Source organism: Serinus canaria, chromosome 5, assembly GCF_022539315.1.
Source record: "Serinus canaria isolate serCan28SL12 chromosome 5, serCan2020, whole genome shotgun sequence".
Classification (NCBI taxonomy): Eukaryota; Metazoa; Chordata; class Aves; order Passeriformes; family Fringillidae; genus Serinus; species Serinus canaria.
The window spans coordinates 49,662,301-49,683,779 of NC_066319.1; the positions used below are offsets into that span (position 1 = coordinate 49,662,301).

Genomic DNA, 21,479 nt, shown 5'->3' on the forward strand with positions numbered 1-21,479 from the left:
CTGCCCTCTCTTTGGACCTCCCACAGGGCCACAGTCGTGTTCCTTGGAGAGCCCTGTGCTGACCCCCACCACAGCCTTAAAACTTTAAGCCATCAACATTTTAGCAGCCCTTGTTTAAGCTTGAAGCCTCAGCAAATCAGGGGAGGGCAGCTGCCACTGCAGGCTGCTCCTGTGGGCTGAGGGTGCCTTGTCCCCAGAGAGCCAAGCTCCCCAAGCATACCCTCCACCCCCATCCAAGCAGGTGCAAGCAGGGTTCTGGGTGAGATCACCCTGCTTGTTTTTCTCTCCACACCCCAGCAAGGACCTCAACAAGGTCCCAGGGGCTGGAAGCTTGCTCGTTAACCCACTCTCAGGGCACTGTCAGTTGACACCTTCCTTGTGTCATGTGTCCTCCCCTTACTGTTCAGCAACACCAATTAGCAAAACGTGTTGCTAAATACCTGCTGAAGCAGCAAAGGAGTAGGAGGAGGTGACCAGGTAACTCCTCTGCACTCAGGAAAGCCCTAGCAAATTCAAAGGAAGAAACAAGCCTGGAAAAGCCTCATGAAAAAGATTGCAGCTGAGTTTCTCAAGCACTGTCACCACATACTTCTAGAAGCCTCTTTCTCTTCACGTACTGTTTTCTCCTCACCTCACTTTTAGAAGTCACTCCTGCAAGACCCATTACCCCAGGGAGGTTCTGGTAGCAGCACCTGGTGCCATGACAGCCTTGGGAAGGGGACAGCCACCAAGCCCTCAGCTTCTGAACACCTCTTCCCAACCTGCCTGATGTCACCGTGGCAGTCCTTGGGTTGTTTCAGCTCCTTTCCCTCCCCTCACGTGCGAAGGCATCACGCCGGCTGTCTGAGTCCTGCAGTTAAATATGGGTGCACGGGTCCATAATGGTACATTGTAAGAGAATGTCTCAGGGTAGGCAGCAATAATAATTAGCTGTCAAGATTTGAAAAAAGGATAATCCATGCCATTGAGTTAACAGTCACTCACACAACACACATGGATTTAACTAATCTTAATTTGGAGAAAAATAACAATTCTAAATATATCAAATAGCCCATTTCATGGCAACCTGCAGCGGTGTTTATCTCTGGCTTCCAGCACATGCGAGTTATTTAGTTTCTCTCACTGGCAGTTTTACCATTCAAAAGCCTGAAATGAACATTCATGGAGCAGGGGTTGCAGTTAAATCCTGCCTCTGACAGGGAGCCTTTTTTCATGATGTACATCTAGTACAACGTATGGAGCCCAGCACTGGTGGCCAGGACAGGATGAATGAGGAATTCCAATCAACCCCCTCCCCTCTCCTAGCACTATCTTTGCAAAAATTAGCTCACCATCTTAGTGAACCTGTGCTGCTGCTGTAGTAATATGTTTGTGAAGGTTTGCTGGCCTGAAGGTGCAGACCTGCCAGTGAATCTGGAGAAGGTCTGGTCCAAGTAGTGCCTGCTCCACAGAGGCTTCCTCCTCTTTGCTGGGGTGCTCAGCATTAAAATCAAGCCGACTGATACTTTTTTTAAACTTGGGTAGTTTCAGAGAATCCTGCTAACAAACAGACCACAGGGCCATGGGGAAAAGATGAGATACCATCAGTGAAACGACAGTGGGAGCACCTTCCCAGGTCATTCTTCAGTCAGGACAGGTCACCTGGTTATGCCCAAGATCTGATAAATATGAAAGATAAAAAGAGGTATAAAATACAACAGTGGTCTATTTTTTTCGAAAATACCTGCCAGCAGTGAAATAAAAGAAGCAGTGACCGATAACTGCTTGCCAACTCATTGGTTATGTTTTGCTGTGCAACAATCTGGTACATCTCTTCGATACTATCACACCCTCTGTACAAGAGGCAGAACCGATTTTCAAACAGGTCAGCCAATTTGAAAAGCAGAAAAAAAAAAAAACCTTTACAGGGCAGACTGCTCCTAAGCAAGTCACGTCCTCCCAGTGCCAGCTGACATGCTACCACACATCTTACGGACAGTGGTAACTAAATGAAAACACCTCCAAAACTTGGATTTGCAAGTTACCAGCCAGGGAAAGACGACAGATTTCATTATCAGATCTTTAAAAGCTGATTGCAGAGACAAAGTTGCTTTTGTTTCCACTGGAATATAGAAATGTCTGTCGGAGATTTGTGTTGCATACATAAAAATTCTCGTGGGCTCCTGAGTTCTGCCTCAACATGTCCCTCAAAGCAGCACAAGGTCTGTTGTGTGGTCAAGAGGCATTCAGAGACTGGGGCAAGAAGAGCTACCAAGAAAGTAAAGAAAAGAGAGGAAGAAAGACCTGAGGATCACCCTGTGCCGGGATGAATACTCAGCACGGTTTCTGCATCCCAGCATCCTCACACCCAGAGCTACGAGAGGTACAATGGCAGAGCCAAGCTCAGCGCTTGACATACCCTCAGAGCATTCAGCCATGGGAAGCTGTAGGGTCTGGTGGCTTTGTCACAGCACAGAAGGCTTTACAAATCCTTCTGACCAAAAAAGAAGGTCTGCAAAAATAACACAGGATCAAGGAGAGGGGCTGAAACCTCTTTGAGGACAGCAGTGGTGGCAGCATATTTCAGGGAGCCGGAGTGGCGAGTGGGTGATTTCTGGTTTCCCTCTTCAAATATAAAGACTCAATTATCTTTGAACAGCTTGCTTTACACATGAATTGACACATTTATTTTACAATAAATAACTGAAAGTTATCTATGTTTCCTTTACTGTTAATCTACACAAAGAAATAATAAACAGAGCTTGTCTACAAAAATGCAACTACTGCAGTCCTCAGAATTCAATTAAGCTAAAATAATTAATGCTTCCACCATATTAAATTACTTTATACATTTGAGCCACTGAAGTTTTTTTTTTATTCTTTAATCTTTTTCGCCTTTTTATTTAATAAAAAAAAGTTAGTTTCAAAGGGGGGGGGCTGGCTAGGAGGGGGAAAAAGAACATGATTTGCTGTTAAAATGTAATGGTCTCCTTTAGCTGACACAGCATGTAGAGTGTTTTGTGCCTTTGATTAAAATAACATTTTAAATGCTTTGAACAAACATATCTCCCCATACTTCTAAGGGATTATTTTACATATTTCTTGGTGGAATAAAGAAATTCATTCTTCCTGTCGCAGTACAGAAAGGCTAAGAATATCTTTCGTCACATATAAAGTAAAAATACTGTAGGCTGTTGCATTATTACAAAAAAAATAAAAAAATAAAGGGAGGGGGTGGCAGGGTAGGAGAAAGCTGCCTTAGAGATTAAGTTTCCCTTTTATGAAATCGTATTTAGTCTCTTTTTTTAACAAATCTAACAACAATGCTCTACAGCCGCTCACTGGGAAATACCTTTAATGTTAAATGCAGATTCTGATTTTCTTGGCTAATGCAGAAAGCCTTTCTATTGAAATATAAATAAGGGGTTTGGTATATCCCACTAAAGCCTTTCCAGTGAATGACTTCTGTGGGTTTTTCATGGCTACCCTCCATGGCTGTAATGTGAGGCTTTTATCCTACTATTGAAAACTATCCGCCGCTATTAAAAAAAATATGGAAGGACACTGCACCTTTTTATCTCAGAGCTGGGCTCCTAATTGAGAAAGTATTATTACAGCACTGTTTAGTGGATGTCCCTATCTCCATGCACTGCTGAGAAAATGCCAATCAAATGATAAACCCTTTTATTTTTCTCAATTCAAAATCTTTCCTACATATTTTTCATTTGATATTCAGTTTAGTCTGAAAGAGATTAGGTGCTACAGATTGGCTTTTAATTTTTTTATGCCTTTTCCACATGTGAACATCTCCTTCACGACCTCCCAGCAGATTTTCTGCATGGCAAAAGCTTTGGCTATGCTGTTGCTGACCCCCAGAAGCTGGGATAGGACAGCACCCTCTGCTCTGGGTGTAACCATTGAGGTACTATAGACTGAACCTGGACAGAGATTAGTAAGAAATGAGCTCTGGACTGCAGCTGCAGCAGAGCTCTCCTAAACCAGCCTTACTAAGCACTGCACACCCTCTGCAAGGGGCTGAGCGCCATCAGCTTGCACGGAGATCCACAGCTTTTGGGAGTTCTCAGCACCACTCAGGCAGCCTTCAGCAGACTAGGGAAGGTCCTGAATACTTCCCTTCTGCTCCTACCAAATGGAAAGAAAATCTAGCCCTCAAATCTGCTACACCATGATGTAATCATCTCTACCAAGAAATGTATTCATGACTGCAGAAGGATGAGGAAAGCTGAAAAAGGATGAGGAAAAGATGGGGTCAGCTCTCACGGTAGGTTTGCTTCCAATGCTACAGCACAGGCCTGCCACAGCTAATGATCCCAGAGCTAACAGCTGCCCCATGTCAGGGTGGTGGCTGCACCCCAAAAAATACTCTCAGAAGAAAACATTGTAGTCAATGGGCATTGTATGCCCTGTCCTAAAAGACAGGAGGTCTTTTAGGACAGGGCATACAATGCCCGCAGCATTTTAAAGCCCACACCCTCACTGATGTAATGCCCAAGCCTGTCAGAGATGCTGGGGACTGGCTCAGAGACCTCCAACACTAAAGGCAGAAATCTCTCAAGCTTCAGTTGTAAAAATAGGAACCTCTCACCTGTCTTCTGGGGATCCCCTCATGGGAGCATCTCTACCACAGGCGGGATCCTGGACTGTCAGATCTAATCCTATAGGACAATTCCTAGATAAATCGGGACAGTGGCAGCAAAGGCAGATTGTCACTGGTCCTCTGTATGGGATGCAGTTGGTTTGAACAAAAAAGGCCCGTTTGAGGGGAGATCCTGCTGTGTAACATAAAACCCCCACTCACCAGCAGGGAGGAGAGTCATCCTTTCACCACTGCAGAGGGGAAAAACACCCTGCTTGATGGAAGCAACCCCATGCCAGGCACTCTGCAGGAACCACTGCATACCACCTCACCTAGGTGGATAATCATCACCTGCCTGCCCACGTCTGAGTGGGGGAGGTCCACTGAATGAACGTTAACTTCACCACATGTGAGAGTTTTAGAAAAAAAATGCCTGCAATTTGCTCACCCAGGCCAGCCTGTGCTCTTGTATCCTTATTCAGAAGATCTCTTTGGGGTGTGCATGAGAGTGGAGGCATTACCCACCCAACCCAAGCCATCTAAAGAGACCCATGACAGGCAGCACAGGCAGAAGTGCAGGTCAGGAAGCTGACATCTACCCAGGGAATGAAAAATGAAGGGCCTCATGGAACCCTGCTTTAGCCCTCACAAAAAAATCTTCTTCCTACTACCAGTCAATGGGAAGAGGATTTTTCCTAGTATCATGATGCAGCCCTTCCCAGTGGGTCAGCATGTAACAAAGGGTATCTGGAACAAAACTGAACCGGGCACCTCACCAAAGTCCCCTGACCCTCTGCCACTGCTACTTGATTAAGGATGCTCCTGAAATGTTTTCTGACCCCAACTTTCTGCTTTTTCCCAGATGTACAGACTGCCCCTTAACTCTCCCAGCTGCCTGAGAGGCCCCTTTCTCCAGCAGCTGGCCCTGCACAGACAGCTACAAAGAATTAAACAGGGGATGGCCAGCCCTGCAGAGCCGTGAGGATCCTCCAGATGGATGGCTCCTATAAAGACGTGTTGCTGAAGCCTGTTCATGGCACTTTCTAGAGGACTCAGGTTAAAAGATTACCTAGGCAAGTTGATTGAGTGTAAAACGTGCTGTACCTGCAATGTTCTCCTGCTTGGGGCAAATTCCTTTTGTAGGCGTGAGAAGACGGTCTTCTTCATCGGGTGTGACTTGGATCCCGATTTCCACTGGCTCTGACACTTTCCTGAGCTCGGCGCGTGAGGAGGGGGGAGGGCTGCTCTTATCCATGCTCTTTTCATAGCAGACACCACCAGTGCCATTGCACTGTTTTCTCTTGTGCTCTATAAAAACCAAGATGTCTCCCAGCGGGAAGTTCATCTGACACTGTCCGCAGGTTAACAAGTCGGGGTCTGTCCCGCCTGCGGCGATGCTGATGCCGCCTGGGTCTGCTATTGCCAGGCTCTCGTCCTCGTCGGCCAGTGCCGGTTCCACATGGTCAGCCTCTGCTTTGCATGGACAAGGAGAAAGAGGGAGGAAGGGGACGAGGGAAAAAGAGAAAGAGATTGCTTTGAGTGTTCACAGACTCTGAAGGATGCATCACCAGAGGCCCAGCCTCCCCGCTCCCCCCTCAAAGGAGCCAAGCCTGATTAGATCTTTCTTTTATTTTTCAGCTTTTCCGCTCTCCCAGAATGATTTCAATATATTTTGCAACCAAGCCTGCCTGAAACAAAATGGAAAGGCTGACCTGGCATAGCTTTCTTGACAGCTCCTTCCCACTGCTGCCAGCACTGCAAGGATATCAGCAAAGAGCCATTTTGCAAGCATTCGAGCCCCGAGTCACATTCTGAAATAGTGCCTCTCTTTTTATCCCACCTTCTCATTCCCTCTGCGTCTCCCAGCCATCTGGCCAAGGCCCCATCCAGCAAAGCTTATGCACCCAAGTCTTTCCTTCTTTTTCAGGGAGAGAGGGAAAGCTCTTCTGCACCAAACTAGCAGGACCAGGCTCCCCATGCCATACAAAAGTAGTACCACCTTGTCCCATTACAGAGTTACCAGCAAGATTAAATGACCACCCATTAGCAGAAATTACAAAAAACTGCTTGCAAGACTAACACAAGCAGGGTATGGTCTCATGAGCAGTTAAGGGGTTTCAAAAGTGTGTACAGTGGGAAAGGGAATGAGGCACTTATTTAACATACTGGAATATTGGCTGAGCCTGAAATATTCCACTCTGTTTTTCCAATGCCAAAACCCCTGCCATTGCTATATAGGCTAATAAAAGTTTTTTTGTTTAAATCTTGTCCACAGACGTGTTGAATTTCCTACCTTTACCCCCAAAGACTGGGAAAGAATTTCTGGGTGACTCGAATCAGTTTCTAGGAAATATGTAACTTATCATGTCAGAATTAATAAAACCCAGTATGTTTTAAATCAGTATTTAGAAGATAATTTTTACACTATAAAATAATTGTGGATCACAATCCATTTTTGGGGCAAAACATGGTTTTTTGTTTGTTTTCTCTTGTTCTGCCATGTAACTGCCAAATCATACAAACCTTGGACTTTACTCAGGCAAAATTTCCACTGACTTTTGCCTAAGGCTGGTTTGCCTCTGCAAGGACTATAGGATTTGGGCTGAACAAAATAGAGGAACTAACAGTATGTAAATCAGTGACTGAGACCTCTAATCTAATCACGATTAAAGGAATAGGAGGAAAAATGTTCTCTATTAGTTTCCTCGTGGATTTCCTGGGAAAAGTAAGTAACACAAATATCTCAAAGAAATAAGACTGTGATAGACAGATGTTATAATTCAGACCTGGATTCTTCTCCATTCTGAAAACAAAAGGATTTTTGCCCCACTCTACAGCAATTGAAAAAAACCCACCAAAAAAAAAAAACTTAAAAAAAAAAAAAAAACAGCAAAAAGAACAAGAAACACAGAAAAGTGGCAAGAAAGTGGAATGCATTGCCTGGCAACAAAAATGGTTAAGCCTCGAAAAAAGGTAGTTTAGAAAAAGAATCACTCCCATTTTTGCCTTCCAGAATAAATAACTGATCAGCATATCTACCAGCTGTATTACAAGTTGCATCAGAGCCCTCTAACAGCAAAGCAGAGAGCGGCAGCAGCAGCGACAGCGACGGCAGAAAAGGACGGGGACCCCAGGGCAGTGCCCAGGCATGGACCATCCTGCTGGAGCCAACCATGGGCAAGAGAAGGCTTATCCTTCCCAACTCACCCATTCTGAAAATCATTAATTACAGTTTTCCTCCTAATCTAGGTTTAAAAGGAGTTTGAAGACAATACTAAGCAATTAATTCACCAATTTATATCATGAAAAGATGTCTCCTTGCCTTAGTGAAAATGTGACTATAACCCTGTGCTGAAAAGGCACTGCTGGGAAGGGAGCAGATACCTGAGAACAGTGTGTCACGATGCAAAAGGTAATTATTTAGTGCTGCAGTTCCCTTTAATGATCTAACATTGAGCAATATTGTTTATATTGAAGAGAGCTTGCACCTTTAATTACCAATTACATATACATCATTTTAGAGCCAAAAGAAAAGGACTGTGAAAAGGGTCTTTTAGAAACGTGCACGCAATTTGTAGCCAGAATTCCTATTAAGGGGGAAGAGTGTGTCAAAATATTTAAAAAAACTGTACAGAGAGGCACACACAGGAATGAAGATACACAAGTGGGAGATGGGACAAAGAGCTGGAAAAGACAACACAAAAACAGGAACTGAACCAAGGGTCGTAAGAATAAAAGATGGCACGGGGGAAAAATGTTCGTAACTAGTTTCACTAATATTCCTGTAAAGCCTTTTGATTAGAGTCTGTGTCTTAAATTACAAAGGCTGAATTTTGGCATTTATATATATGTAACAAATATAAAGAAAAGCACAGATCTCAACTTTATTATCTTTTGGATGTGAGGATTTATTAATTTTTTTGCCTGCAATTTAGATCGTGCTCTTCTGAAAATGTAGCAAAATTGCTGCAATTGATAAGGGTCCTGACCATGCGTCTGTGGAAACATGAAGGAGGCTTGAACAGCTAAACTGTTACGAATTCTTTCTTTTCAGTTCTACATTTCATTTGAATATTAGCTAAATCCACATATGCCTATTCGCTTACACTCACTCACTCTCTCTTTCCAAGGACTCTGCAATGGCACTTTTTTAAAATAACATCTGGTATTCCTTCATATTTTGGCAGTCGTCACATCACCAAAAATCAGCTTTTCGTTTTCTTGGTACGCCGAGCCCTCATGATCAGTAGTAATTGGGTTTCAAACTATCAAAAGATTTTTTTTTCCTCAACTCTATTTCTGATTTGAGCTTAATAAATCATCAATCATGAGACCAGCTATTCACCCAACAATGCAAAAGCTATATTACATCCCCTTATTCACAACATGGAAAACAGACATAAAAGAATGAAAAACAAAATACTGAATAGATCTTCAAATGCATTTTATCCATGTCAATTTGCATTTATTTTTTTTTACTCAGAATAAAAAAAACACAAGAAAGAAAAGGCTTCCTATTGACAACTCAATTAAGCCATTAAAAACCTACATTCAAGTAACATTACAGGAGAGATTTAAAACCCACAAAGGGAAAGAGAAAAAAGCCTGCAAGTCCAGCCCATAACGCATTGGGTCATGCCTGGTTAATACAACAGCCAAGATCTTAGGCTGTTTAAGGAGCCCTTTAATACCAGTGGGGCAATTTAGGCCAGTCTCAATCTAAAGTTCTGACTCTGCTTGTGTCTGTGGGTTTAAAATGAGTCGCTTCACATTATTTGAATTTAACTGTGCGGTTTTATTGCTGTTGTTGGTAGATGGGTTTGGAGGTAGGAGGGTGTTTATTCACAAGTATTTATTTTAAATTAATTTTTATTTTTAAGAAGAAGAAATTAGGCCACACAAAATAGGAGGAGGGAAAACATCTCACGTCGCTTACATGAGAAAAGTAAAAAAAAAAAAAGCAAATGAGTTATTTCCAGCCAGGACTCGTGCCCTGGTTCTTTCAGGCGTGTTAAGGTGTGCCCAATATTTTCCCTACATCCAGAGATTCCTACACAGAGCATTGCCTTGGCATTGCCTGCCTAGGGAGCACAGTGAGTTGGTGATGGGCAATCTTTGGGGACATGAGTGACACAGTTGTTCTATGATGGCTTTGTGAAATTAAAGCAACCGGACAATCTAAATCATTTGTTTTACTCAAAAAAAGCATTACACTTGCTGACTGGACTCTAAGCAGAATCTCCAAGGACTCTGGCTGTCTACCACACCAAAATACAGTGGACAAACCCCTTAATTCCATAAAGGCACTGTCACAAAGCCACCAGCACTCTTACTCCAGCGTGGTGACATCATTAGAGCATATGTGCCCCATGCAAACAATGCTCTCATGCCCAGTATTAAAGTGAATGCAAATGCTAACTACTTTCTGCCTGTCAGTTGTCTCAAAATCTTACCCACTAATAGTGGAAAAGTCTGCTTTGCTAAAAGTCATTTCCAAGGCTTTAAAGGACAGAACCATGGATGCATGTTCACAGAGTTTGGGTGAGGCTGGGTCCAGACAGCAATCATTTATTTTCTTGTCTTTTTATTGCTCGGCAGAACCAGGGTAAGAAAGGATCTAGAAGTTGCCAACCTATTCTTTTCCTTATTTTTCTTGTTCTACAGTATCAAAATGAGGCAAAGGGGGCAGAGGAAATGTTTTGGTGTTGGGCCAAAGTGTTGCATGTGAAACTCCCCCCCAGTGGCTGCTTTCTGCACAAATCAATAACGGGGTGGTGAAGGCGAGCGCTGCCAGTGCCTTCACCGCAGAGGTGCTGCTGGGTGCCTTGCCTGCCCCGGCACCCTGCCACAGCCACTGCCCACCCTAGTGCCCACCTGGGAGACAAGGCACAGGCTACCCCAGGGGCTACCCTTCTCTGGGACAAGCTGGGGGAGCCCAGAGTCCACCATAGCAACACAGTTCCTGGTGGCCAGGTGCAGGATACTACCTAGAAATGTGCTGGAGCACGTCAAGTGCACTGTTCTCCTCAGTCACTGCTGTCTTGAAGGCACAGCCAGAGAGAGCTCAGCCTAGTTGGGGAGCGAGCACAAAGGACTGGCTTGCTCTTCAGGGTGTTGGCCCAAAGCAGGCCTGAAAATTATGTCCCTTCAATCAACACCCACATGTCACATTTACTGTAACATCAACATGCTTAACGGAAAGTAGCTCGAATCACACGCTCTCTGGCTGGGTTATCACCGAGATCGGTGTCAGGATCCTTGCTGCACAAAGACTAACGCTGCTCAAAGCGGGCAGCGCGGCTCTTTGCCGTCGAAGTTTATCAATAACCTGCTTCCAGAACATCCCAGCAGCTCCCTGCAGCCACAAGGTGCACAGTTGAGATTACGCCTACATATTGCACCAGCATCACACTCAGCGGTACCAGACACCACTTATCTGACACCAATTTTTAATTTTTCTGAAGACTGCAAAGCAATTGTTTGCGGTGTTTAATTTTTTTCTTACATGTAAGTCTGAGGCTGAGTTTGACAAAAGAGACAACTTGATGGAGAAGCCCCCAAAACACAGAGGACCGCACTGTGCCTCACTTTCCCAGCGACTCTCCGGCATGTGCAAAGTGCACAAAGGCAGCCGGAACAGCGGCGGGCGAGGCTGTGCCCCCTCCGTGCCGTGCGAGCGCGGCCGCGGTGCAGCCGCAGAGCCGCCGCCGTCCAGTCCCCGCCGCCACGTGCCGGCGGCCGGCGGCAGAGCGCGGCAGGTGCCGGGCCCGCGGGCAGGATGGAGCGGTCGCCCCCGCGGGGACCGCACGGGGCCCGGGACGCGGCGGTGCAGAGACGGTGCGCCAAATGACCCGGCCACTCCAACGCTTCAGCACCCGCCGAAGGCTGCGAGGTGAAGGACTGTGCTGCAGCACTGGTTCCTCAGACACCTTTTGCAGAAGACCGGATCTCTCAAAAAGCAGTTGAACCCTCACGGCAGTTTAACCCTACACACCTGAGACAGAACAACCCCAAGCATTGCCACAAAGAGACACTCAACGCATCAGGATTTAGGGAAAAGAAGAAGGAGAAATACATAATAACTACGCCAGACCCAAACAGGACAAAAGACAAGAATATCCAAGAATCTGCAGATATCTCCAACACTTGTCAGATGTTATTTCTTCAGAAACTATGTACTGTGTTACGGAAGAGAGTAGTGTATCTCTTAAGTAAACGATACATTCATAAAAAAATATTTACTGCTTTTGAAAGCAGAAAATGTATAGGCTCTTCTATAGACTGCAGAAGCTGTAAATCTCTGCAGATAAAATGGGATGTGATGATGTGATATAAAAGCACTCTTTGTTCCCCAGTGAATACATTTGTTTTATTTAAAACTAAACGACAACCAAGGAGAGAAAGGAGTGCTCGGTGCCACAAAAGGAGAAGGAGCGGTATTTGGGTACAGGCTTTCAACTGGCATAGAAAAGAATACTGGAAGCAGAGATTCCTACCCAAGGATTTAAAAGGCATGATCAAAATTAAGTAATTACTTCTAAGCATGTATTAAATACAACAGATCTGTTCTTTTCTTAAATATCAGACTCAAAAGAGACTGCATTTTTCAATTGTTTATGGCACACTGTTGCTCATATACGATTTTCTTAAGCCTTTTTTTTTTTTTTTCTACTTTCATTGAAGCATACTCATTATAACATTCAGCGAATTTATGGCTTCTTCCAGTGGCTTAGTAAAAGGGGTCATAAAAAAGTTAAGTAAACCAGTATGTTTTTTTTCCTCTCCCTTAACTTTGGATTCCTTTTTTGTACTATGCTGTCTAGTGCTTAGTCTTTGGAAAGTACCTTGGGCATATCCAGCACACATACAAATTATCAGCTGCTCCAGGAAAAAAACAAAACGGAATTTCTTGCACTGAGGCAACTACACAAAAGACTTGCATATGTCAAAAATACAGAACTAAGTCCCTGTGAATGCTGCACCATTAATCAAATCCCCGATCTGGTGTCACTTTTGCCAGTAAAATGATTATATTCTTCTAACCCCCTTCTACTGGCGCGTGCCTGCAATGCATGAAGTGTGTCCCTCTACTTTAATTTGTTTTCGAATAGCCTGCTTTAGGCATTTTTTATATATCCTTTGAAAAAAAGAAAAAAAAAAAAAAAGAAAAGCAAAGAAAAAAAAAAAGAAAAGCAAAGAAATAAGCTGCTACTTAAAGCTCCAGCAAGGGTGTACAGTACTGAGCAAGCAACAGCTTTTTGAGAAGGAGGGCAGACAGCGAGAAAATTTAACTGATGTTCAGGAGCCTCTGAGGCTGCAGCTGAGTGCCGCGAAATGGTGTGCAGCCTGCCCAGATACATTTTTAAAAAGTAAATAAACACCGAGGAGGAAGGTGCTATAGTACAAGCAGCTGAATGAATCATGCATTTATCAATGCATGCAGTTATTGATGCCTCTTCCCTCCCTCATTAGAAAGATACATACATATAAAGCCGTCTACAGACGATGCTGATGCTTCACCAAGTGCTTTAGTGGAATTGCTAACTTTAAAGCATGTGGGTAAACCCCAGCCACTCTTTATTTTTCCACATGCTTTCTCTGGACGGTACCGAAGGGAGACTAAATTCAACCAACAGCTGCACTGCAACCCTAGAGAAACCAAACTGCAACCAAAGAGTAGGAAATGCTCTGGCAAGGAGGCTGAGAGCCATTTTGGGGTAACAGGTCTCTGCAGGGAATCTTGTCCACCAGGCTTTGACCTGAGGGAGTGGGAAGGGTGGGAGGCAGAGGAGGGAGCGAGAGGAAGGGGAGCATGGGTGTGTGTGCACTTGGTGGGTAGAGGAAGGGGAGGAGGAGAGAGGGATAGCTGTTTCTCTTGATAAAAGTTAACAATCATGCAATGGAAGGAAAGCCACAGTAAGTGAAGTCTGAGGTTTTGGGAGGGGAGAAGGGAAGGTTTTCCCCATGGCTGTGCAACACTAGCAACAACAACAGCCCAGGCACTGTGCTCTTCAGCTTACCGGTCTGTCAAATGAGCTGGCTGCTGTCTATATGCTTCCAACTAGCTCAATTCAAATATTAAATGAAGTAGAGAAATCATCAGACAAATTACTGGTCCTCTCTACCCAAGAGTGAAGGGGTTTTGTACAGCTGATGACAGCCCTGATCCTTTGTCTGACCTAATTTACTTCTCTTGAAGGTTAGAATAAAGCGCACTTTCCTGCCACAGGATAACCTCCATGCACATATTGCACCCTAAAAGTAAGACACTTCTCCTGTGTTAATAGTGCTGTGACTCGATGGAGTTCTCAGGATGAGTGAAACACATACCCAAAGTTTCCCGTGTGCATGCCACTAAATTATACATTTGGGCAGGAAAACGTCCTGCTAAAGTCTGTCCACGACACACAAGCCGACTGCAGCAGAGAACAGCACAAGCCCGTCGGAGAAGCCTGTGAGCTGCTCAACAGCAACTTCTACATCACAGATGTGATTTTGTGTTTATTTCTCTAGGAAAAAAAAGAATGCTTTATTTTCATTTGCAGGAACTACAGATAGTTTGCTCTAAGGACCTGAGGATCAAAGTACATTATACTGTCTCATATCAAATCCTCTCTGCAGAAATACATGTGGCTTTCTGATATGTAATAGAAGCCGATTTCTGTACATGTGTGTCTGCTTTGTTGCTGCACACATCTTGTCCTACAACTCCAGCTTCTTCAGTCTGTGTTTTCACATCCACTGGAACAAACATCCAGTTCTCCATGGGTTCCCCCCACTCCCCACCATGCAGGAGCTCAGTCATGCGCAGGTATCATTACCCCAATCCAATCACTATCTGACAACAACAAATAGAGAATTTAAACATTGTCTGTTGACAATAAAAAGCACCGTTAAAAACTAATTTTAATTAAAAACTCCTGTCCTCCCGAGTCAATTAATCAGCCGCGATTTAGTTAAAAATAGATTTGTCTCGCCGTCAGCCTCTCTCGGCTAGCTCTATATAGATCTTCGCATGAAAATCAATAGCACAACTTTACGCCGAGCGCGCTTGGCAGCACGGTGCGCGCCGGGCGCGGCGGTGCGGGCTCCGGCGGCGCATCCCGAGCGTCCCGCGGCGGGGCCGGCGCGGCCATCGCACGGGCTGGGAGCTCCCCCTAGTCGCCAACCCCCGCCACTGGCGGCCGGGGCACACGGCAGGCTCCGGCAGCCGGCGAAGTTTATTTTGGAAAGTATTTTCCATCAACAAACAACATAAAAAGCAAAGAGATCCAGGTAGGAAATGTGGGAGACAAGCTAATATCGTGTGCGAGGCATTTTGGAAGCGGAGAGGTTTGCTCGCAGCCAGCTCAGCCCTGGGAAGAGCAGCTGAAGTCAACCAGAGTCTATAAATGATAAAAATTTGTACTACTTCTTCGAGTGCACACTTCTCTAAGTCATAATTATTGCCAAATATGCCACAAAACAATCCTTTGTTCTGCAGAGAAACACACATTTTGTGCAAAACAAGGGCTCCCACCATTTCTATTAAAGGCAGCCAGTTTGTGAAATCTTTAAGAGTTTTATTTCTCAATATTTAAATAATCCTGACAAAATATGCTCTGCATCTGCCTACCAGAAAAAAAAAAACTGCAAAATGGTTTCTCACCCACTGCATATCTATTTAAGCCACCGGACACACCAACCAAAAGGGACAGAACAACCCACAGCCACAACCTAGTTACTCTGCAGCAGTTTTAAAAAATATTTTTAAAGAACAGAAACTATGAAAATGTTCCAGTATTTTTCAACTTATTTTGTAAGTCCAATACAAATATATTCAAATGAAAGATAACCTGGAAGTCGACGGCATATAACCTTTATATTCCCCTGTCCTATTTAAAGTAAACACATGTGATGTCTTTTAAAAGGCTGTGCTTTTCTGTGCACAGCCATGCAGGTATTATGGAAAAATCATCCATCCTTAAAATAATAGTAATTTCCTCTCTAATTCTTCAGTCACAGCTTACATTCTCTTTGTATTAGAGTTGATTACATTGGTGTGGGTTTTGTTCTGCAGGGAAAGTGCGTTAATTGCACTAAATCTAAATGCATTTTAAGAGAAGCTCCTTGGAGCAATTTGCAAAACTTTGACATGCAAAAAATCATAGGGGTTTTTGTTATGATTTTTAATGACTACGTACAAAACAAAGTGATACAGGAAATTATTGCTCTTCCTAGGAAACCTGTTGACCAGGTACTGAAGACCTGTCTTGGGAAACCTGGTTCTCTGCCTGGAATTGTATGATTTTCCTGTGCCTTTCCCTCTCAATCTTTGCTGCTGCTCTACAGAAATGTTCTAGCTTTGCCGCCTTCTGCAAAACTGCTACCAGCGAGCTTTTCACATGCTCTTGTCTTTCACATTCCCTTCAAATGCAAAATGCAGAGCTAGTTTGAAAACAGAATTCTTAAGTTAAAAATGGAAGATCTTAAGCTGGAAAATCAGCAATTTGAACCAAACCAAAATAACATTTCTTTGCACAGAGCAGCTCAACACTTCAGCCTCCTCTCCTATACATAATCAGCTCTTTTGCATTGTCCACCCATTCAAATGAGCTTGGCTGCCAAGTTTCTCAGTCCACCAGCGGTGAAGGTCCAGAGTTGCTTTTTTCTCTTCGTGTGTTTCACCTCTTTCTTTTGTCCTGCACATACACGGTTACAAGGCTGCCTGGGTGAGCCTGGCAAACACAGGCAGGCCACTCCGTTTTGCAGTCTTAAAGACCACTGTGCTAATGAGATGCTGCAACTCTGGAGCACAACTACATTGCACTTTCTCTCCTTTTTGAGTTTGTTTGTCTTACACTCAGGATCTAAACGTTTCTCCAAACACCAAGTGGATGAAACCAAATAAACTCCAGCTGAACAGTGTCAGAAAACCCTTCCCTCTCTCTGTCTCTCTCCCCATCTCTCTCCCCATCTCTATCCTTGCCTGGCAGAAACCTCCAATCAATCCTGAAATGCAACTCCCCTTACAGATGCCAAAAAGGGAGACAGGGCAAAAAAAGCCCAAGCTAAACACAACATAAAAACAAGATTTCTGAAAACAGTATCAGTTCATCCTGGCTTTGGGGGCTTGGCTTGGGATTGACTCTATTTTGTAAGTGCTTTGGTTTCCTATTCGGTTTGCCCACTACTTTCCAAACTCCCCTTTATAGAGGACACTGCCTGGCTGCTTTTCCCCCACGACTGACACTTGCCAAGGAGTGCAGAGACTGCGACCCTCTCTCCTGCAAGCCTGCAGCTGAGGCTCAGACCTGTGTGCTGAAATGCCTGCGCTCCTGCTCCCCAGCCCCAACCCCAGCCCGACGCAGCTCCCCCCCACTCCCCCGCCTCCCACCACCTCCTTCCCCTGGATACCTTCATTTTTTTTCTGCCACTGTTCAGTATGCAGCCTGATTTCTCCGCCAGCTTCCTCAGGATGGAGAGATAGATAAATACAAGAGGGGAGGGAGGGAAGCTCGTACTGTTCTGCTCTCCATTCCTCCCCCAGCCTTCTCGCTAAACCCATTGTACACGCAGCTCCTCGGCACCTTTGAATACTCTCCTGCCTCATTATTTACCTTCAAGTAAAGCGATCGGAAAAGGAGATCAAATTGGAATAACAAACCTACCTGACTCTCTTCTCCACCCCCCTTCCCCCCCTCCCCAGCAGCAACAGCAGCGAGAAAAGAAATGTTTCACCCATTGAAACAAATTCAGACGTGCGCAACAAAACAGATTTTTCGCACACCCCCTTTCAACACCCCACATCTCCTCTCAAGTGAGACAGAAAACAAGTGGGAGAAATTACACTGGGCAATTTAGGTGGCTGTTGATGCTTTTTCTTTTAAAAAGAAAATTTAAAAACAGAAAGGGGGGCAAAATAAGAAGCCATCAACAAAAAGGATAAGACATTTTCCAAATCGGATGGCAAAAATCAAAAATGCAATTAACGAAGGGGAGGGAGTTGAGGAAGGGGAGAATCCACCTTTTATGGTGATGCAAATCTGGCTCCAAAATAACAATGAATTAAAAACAACCCCCCCCAGAAAAAGCTGAATACCATATGCATCTTCATCAAGGTTCCACCAGCTGATGGGCTGGAGGTGGGGTGAGGGGTACTTTTTTAAAAAATAAAGATGCACATTAAAAAAAAAAAAAAGTATGTATATATATATATATATATATATATATACATATATATATATATATATATGAAAAAAATACAGAAACAGCTATAGAATTTTATATTTCAGAACTCAAACCGTCCCCCAACAGCCCTCCGCTATGAAAAGAAAATCCCAATGGAGGTGGAAAAATTATATACACATATATATCTCGATTCCCAAGGAAATCTTACAAACAGAAATTTATCACCGGTAACAAAGAAAGAGAGGAGCTCGCAAGCACCAAATGCTCCTGGCAGATGGCTCCTATTCTTGGCTTTCAGGGGAGGGGAGAGAAGCTGGGGAAATATTTTATTTATTTATTTAAATTTTTTAAAATCTCAACATAAATATTCGGATCCTCCGCGGTTCAGGCTCAACCCCGGGCTGGCTCCGTGCGAGCCGCCGCCCCCCGCAGCACAACTTGCGGACTCGTCTTGCGGGGCGGGGGGGGGGGGGGGGGCAGGGCTCCGACCGGGCTTGCAGGGTGCGGGACCACGGCGTGCCGGGCATTTTTTTACCACCCCCCAAACTTGTCCTATGCTATAGGAGGGAAATGGGCACCCCCCTGACCTCCCCCTTCCCCGTGCCCCGGAGGCGTCGGAGCAGCGCGGAGCGCTGGGGGCCGCACGCCCCGGGAGGCGCCCCCACATTTCCCCCCCCCGCCTTTAGGCACAGGCCCCCGGGGACGGGAGCGGCGGAGCGGCGGAGTGGGGCTCCCGCTCGGGAACCTGCCCCCTACTCTGCCTGCAGGCACTCGCCCCTCTCCCGGAGCTTTAGGGGTGGGAACGGGGAGGAGGGGGATTCTGGTTCTGGGGGGAGGGGGGATGCCTCCTTCCCTTCCCCCCTCTATTTTTTCCTTCCCTATTTTTTTTTTTTTTGGGGGGGGGGGCTGGTGGGAGTATATGTGTGTATTTTCACTTACAATGGGAGCTTCAGCAAAGTGCAGCCTCCACTCCTGCCCCGCAGGCGAGCCGGTGCCGCTGCCCGACCCGCATTTCGTGCACTCCATCCCCGTCCCCGCCTCGGCTTTCCTCGCGCCCCCCGCCACCGACAGACACTTCGGCTCGCAGCCGGCCCCTCGGCAGCCCCTGCCCTGCCTCTAGCCCCAGCCGAGCTGGTTCTGCCTTGCCCCGCGCTTCGGAGAGCTCTTTTTCCCCGCCGGCGATGCACCTGGGGCGGGCAGAGCGCAGCTGGCCGTCTACCTGCCCCGCGCTCCAGTGCCGGGGGACTCGGCCTTGCCGCCGCCGGCCCAGCGTCTCCATGTGCTTCCCGCTAAGTCCCCCCGGCCGTTCCGCGTCTCCCTCCCTTGCTGCCCACCTTGATCCTCCTCCCCCCACCCTCCGCGGCTGTCACGCCGAGGCGAGGCTCTCGGCCAACTTTTCCCACCGCTCCGTGCTGCCCCCGAAGCAAGGAACGAGGAGCGGGGCCGCGGGCGAGCGGCGGAGCCCCGGCAGGGTGGCCCGGCCCGGCCCGGAGCAGCGCGCCCCGCTCCGCCGCCCCCCGCACACGCAGCCGCTCCCCGGGAGAGCCCCGCGCCGCCCCACGCCGCGCTCTGCCCGCCGGCCGCTCCTTCCCGGCTCCACGCCGCCTGCCCTCCCGCCTGCCTGGCCGCCTCACCTCCGTACCACTGCAAAAACGCGCAGCAAACTTCGGGCTTCTCCCCCCCTCCACCCCCAGCCCATCCCCCCCAAGCCGCACACCCCCCTCCCCTCTTTAATTCCCTTCTCCTCTCCCTCTCTCTGAAGTCATTTACCAGCTTTGGTTGCTCCTGGAGTTTCCCCCCCACACACACCCCCCCTCCCCAACCGCTTCCTCCCCTTCCCTAATTTTGCTTCTCGATTTCGGCTCGTCTGGTTCCAAGTTCAAACTTACGTGTGATAATCTCTCTTTGTGACAAGTGCTGCGGGTTTCCCTGCTTGCGACGGGACATTGCCCTGGCATTTACACTGGCATCGCCTGGAGAGCTGCACTGGTTTGGGGGGATGTGTTGGGGGGCCGATCCTCCTCCTCTTTTTTTCCCCCTCTTTATTCTTCTTCTTTATCGAGTTCTTCTTTCAAAAAAAATCAAAAACGAAAAAAAAAGCCTCCTTTTTGTTGCTGCTGTGGTGCACTGGTTGGGATTCCCTCTCAATTAAAAATCATCATCATCATCATCATCAGGAAAAGCTCTTTCTCGCTCTCTTTCTCTTTCACACACTGTCTTTTCTCCACTGCTTCTGCCACTTGGACTTCCAGATCTCTTCTTGAACTTAGGAGGATATGCACCGCCAGTGACACTTTTCTCTTTCCCTCTTTCCAGAGTGCTTGGCAAATTGGCAAGTGCGCTTTTCCACCAAGTGGGTAAAAAAAAAAAAAGAAAAAAAAGAAAAAAGAAAAAAGAAAAAAATTTAAAAAACTGTAGTAAAAAAAGAAGAAAAGTACTAGAATTGGGATAGCCCCCACTCAAAAAAAAAATCGCCAAAAAAAAAAATGTTTCTCAGAGATTGACCCTTGCTGGGTAGATATATAGAGAGAATTTTTTGAAAAGGGGTAGCCGAAACTGTGTCTCCTCTTTCCCAGTTCAAGTGGCACTGCTTTGCCCTGGTGCTTTTGGATTGCCAGTGCTCCTGCACCACTTTGCACTCTTCCCCCCTCGCCTGGCACTGGGACTGGAAGGAAGGAAGCCCCCAGTGCAGCTGGGCTGGTGCTGGCTATTACTATTATATATTGCAATGTGAAGATGGCGGAGTCCTGGTTCTCTGGGAGCGCTCTGTCTCTCTATGGCTGGGGCTGCCTCTGTACAATGGGATAAAATTCAAGTTCAAGTGCGGACGTGACGTTTAATCTGCACTAGAGACAAAAAGACCCAGAGAGTAGGAGCACTGGGGGCGACTAGCGGTGGCTTTTTAACATTGTACCCTGCAAGAGAACAAGAAACGCCACTCGCACACACCGCACACACCGCACACGCACACGCACACACACCGCACACACACCAACTACGGCACACGCAGGGCTCGCCGCCGCTCCGGGCTTTGTGCACTGCCGCTTTCAGTACGCGGAGCGCCGGCGGCCAGGGAAAGAGAGGGGGGAAGGAATAAATCCGCATCCTCACGCACGACCAAACTTCCCTGAGCCAGGCGCCGGCCGCAGCGGGGGCGGCTCGGGCGGGGGAGGCTGCCGGGGTCCGCGGGGGGCGCGGGGGGAGGCGGCGGCGCTGCCCGCCCGTGCCGCGCTGCCCGCCCGTGCCGCCGCCTCGCCGCTGCTCATCGCGGCCGCCGCTCTCCGCCGCCCCGGCTCGGCGCTGGGTCGTGCTCCTTCCGTCCGTGCCCAGGAACGGAGGCTACCCAGGGGTCGCGGGCTGCTCTTCCTTCCCTCCAGGCGCCGCCGCAGCTCCTCGGCGGCGAGCGCGTTCCCCCTGCATTTCTTTCAAACAGTTTTACAACAACACAAATATCTGTGTGGGCTGGGGAAAGGGATTTTTTCCCCCTCCTCTCTCCCTACCCGAAGTGCGATGGTAGCGGGACACGCGCGCACACCCGATCCGCACACGCACACACGCTCCGACCTTCTCCCACCCCCCAACCCCCCTTCCCTTAAAATCCTGGCAGAGACTATTTTTCCTTGGAGAAATTAAGTCTCAGCCACGAACGGAGAGACGCCGAGCTCCCAGGAGCTGCATCCCAGTGCACTTGTCCTTCTATTTCACACGCAGGTAAATGCCGACAACTGCGTGC

At 46.8% G+C, this 21,479-nt stretch overlaps 1 protein-coding gene across 6 annotated transcripts in view; it reads right to left on the reverse strand.

Moving 5' to 3' along the window:
• BCL11B (BCL11 transcription factor B) overlaps positions 1-20,861 on the reverse strand; it is a 92,403-nt gene extending 71,542 nt beyond the window's left edge. For 2 of the 6 annotated variants that reach the window (XM_009101760.4, XM_009101758.4), the window contains exons 1-2: positions 19,636-20,861; positions 5,681-6,049 (exon numbers count right to left, since the gene is read on the reverse strand). In XM_009101760.4, the coding sequence (XP_009100008.1) occupies positions 5,681-6,049; positions 19,636-19,693 (427 nt within the window). In that variant the 5' untranslated portion in view covers positions 19,694-20,861. Of the gene's footprint in view, positions 1-5,680; positions 6,050-16,972; positions 17,626-19,635 lie in introns of those variants that run through there. The other 4 variants (XM_009101761.4, XM_009101759.4, XM_050974887.1 and 1 more) reach the window with 2 other exon arrangements.
• Between the last annotated feature and the right edge of the window lie 618 nt (positions 20,862-21,479).